Source organism: Pempheris klunzingeri, chromosome 15 (genome assembly GCF_042242105.1).
Source record: "Pempheris klunzingeri isolate RE-2024b chromosome 15, fPemKlu1.hap1, whole genome shotgun sequence".
NCBI lineage: Eukaryota > Metazoa > Chordata > Actinopteri > Acropomatiformes > Pempheridae > Pempheris > Pempheris klunzingeri.
Window position 1 is genome coordinate 371,145 of NC_092026.1, and position 2,148 is coordinate 373,292.

At 46.6% G+C, this 2,148-nt stretch overlaps 1 protein-coding gene across 1 annotated transcript; it reads left to right on the top strand.

Moving 5' to 3' along the window:
• The first annotated feature begins 224 nt into the window (after positions 1-224).
• Positions 225-2,148, top strand: LOC139213767 (E3 ubiquitin-protein ligase SH3RF1-like). Its single transcript, XM_070844395.1, has 4 exons — positions 225-230; positions 543-710; positions 1,122-1,216; positions 1,929-2,148. Exons 1-4 carry the CDS (start codon positions 225-227, stop codon positions 2,146-2,148), a joined length of 489 nt encoding a protein of 162 aa, XP_070700496.1.

The following is a 2,148-nucleotide window of genomic DNA, read 5'->3' on the forward strand; positions in this document are numbered from 1 at the left end:
AAGATTCTGAGTTTAAAGGAATGAAGAGCAGAATAAGCCCCGCCCACCAGTCACATGACCACAGCGTCACTCTCAGGGTCATCTGTGTGTGTGTGTGTTAATCAGTGTTACATCAGTGTGGCCTCTGACCTCTGTGTATTTACAGCCTGCTGAGCTGCTGCTGTTTAAAGCAGATTAAAGACACACACACACACTAATTAACCAATTAGCAGCAGCTTCCTGTGATGCAGGTTGGACGAGTTCAGTTTGAGGTTTTCAGTTTAACATGAAATCTGTCTGATAAATGTTCAATAATCCAGAAACATTAAATATCAATAATCATCATTTCACTGTGTGAGAAAATACAAATTAATTCATAGAACGTTTCCTGAAACTCTTCATGTGTTCGTTAAGGGATTTTCAAAATAAAAGTCAGATAATTGCTGTTTCAGGGTTAATTAGAGGTAAATTAAGGTTTGTTAAAGGTTAATCAAAGTGAGTTTGTACAGACTAAACGCTGTTGACCCTGAAGAGTGAGAGCAGTTCTGGGCTTTGCTTGGCAGGTGGTTGTGGCGGTGGCCCCGTACCGGCCCCGCTGGCCGAAGGAGCTGGAGCTAAAGCAGGGAGACCTGGTCCAGGTCCTGTTCAGGGAGGACGAGAGCTGGTGGTTCGGACGCCTCCGAGACGGAGCTGAGGGATACTTCCCCGCCACCTGTGTAGAGCCACTGCAGGTAACAGCCTGGTCCCCCCAGGTAACAGCCTGGTCCCCCCAGGTAACAGCCTGGTCCCCCCAGGTAACAGCGCTCACATGTTCTAGTCCTACCTGCTGACATGAAGAGAACTTTGATACTGTGAATAACTTTTTTAATGCAGGACGATAATAATATAAAAATTTAATAATGACAAGTTCTTCACAGTAAATATGAAACAACACGAGGAATTAATTAAGACCAAGTTAATAAAAATTAATTTTTTTATTTTCCATGTAGTTTTGATACTTCAAACAGATTTCAGTCTCCGAGCTACATGCTAACATCAGCGTGCTAACATGCTAACAGTTAGCATGATCCCGCCTCTAGTCATGTGCTGTCCTCTGATTGGCCGTCTGCTCGCCGTGATGTAACTCTGTCTCCGTGCTACAGGCCCGGGGGTTGTCCAGTGCCACGCCCACGCTGCTCAGAAGGGGGTCGGTCCCGGTCGCCATGACAACAGCTGGCGCCCCATGTGGCTGCACGAGGTAACTATGGCAACAACACGTTTTATTTACAGGAACCAAACTTTATTTAAACACCGGACAGAGACGAGGACTTTCAGGAACTGAAGTGTTCTACTGCGGTCGTTTGAATATTTAATAGTTTTCAGACGTCGGCTTCATACTTTATTATACTGACTAAATGAGACACAGGAGGACGTTCAAACACAGAAACTAGTCTGATCACAGGAGGACGTCGGGAGAGACTTGATCTGTGATGGAGGGGCTGATGCATACCTGTATGAGCACACCTTTATTTTCTCTTTCCTCTTTTTCAATATTCAGAATACCTTTCATGTCCAAAAACATGTAAGAGAGACCATTTAAAAGTGAGTTTATGATTAAATGTTACATTCTGGACACAGTCGATCTCGCAGAACGATAAACTCCTGCTCAGATTATTGAGGGTTTGGCGGCTGAATGGTTTCACCCAGAAGACCAACAGTGATTATCAGCTAACTTCTAAAGTTCAGTTTTCTCTTATGATCAGGTTTCAGTGGCGGACTGGTTGGGTTTAGGACAAGAAGATGGTTCGAGTCAAATACAGAATAAACCTGAAACACTTTCTACAGCTGGGTGTAAATAACATCTCCAAACTCTTCCACAGACAAAGACCGTGCAGCGTTCACTGTTACCGGGACAGGAAAGTTGTTCTGACTTTAAAGAGCTGACTTGTCAGTGTTTATGCTCCCTGCAGCGGTCACGGCACCCCGAAGCTGCTGAGGAAGAACAGCGTCCGCAGGCCCCTGGGAGCCGACGGGCCCTCTGCGCCTTCGGGACCTTTGGCAGCACACCCCCACGGCTCCCCCAGCCTCCTCCACCGCGTCCTGGCCAAATCCAGGAGGAAGAGCTGCCCCCACCTTCAACACCCCCCTTTGGACTCTGGATCCGTCAACAGTGGCTTCCAGCCGGATTAG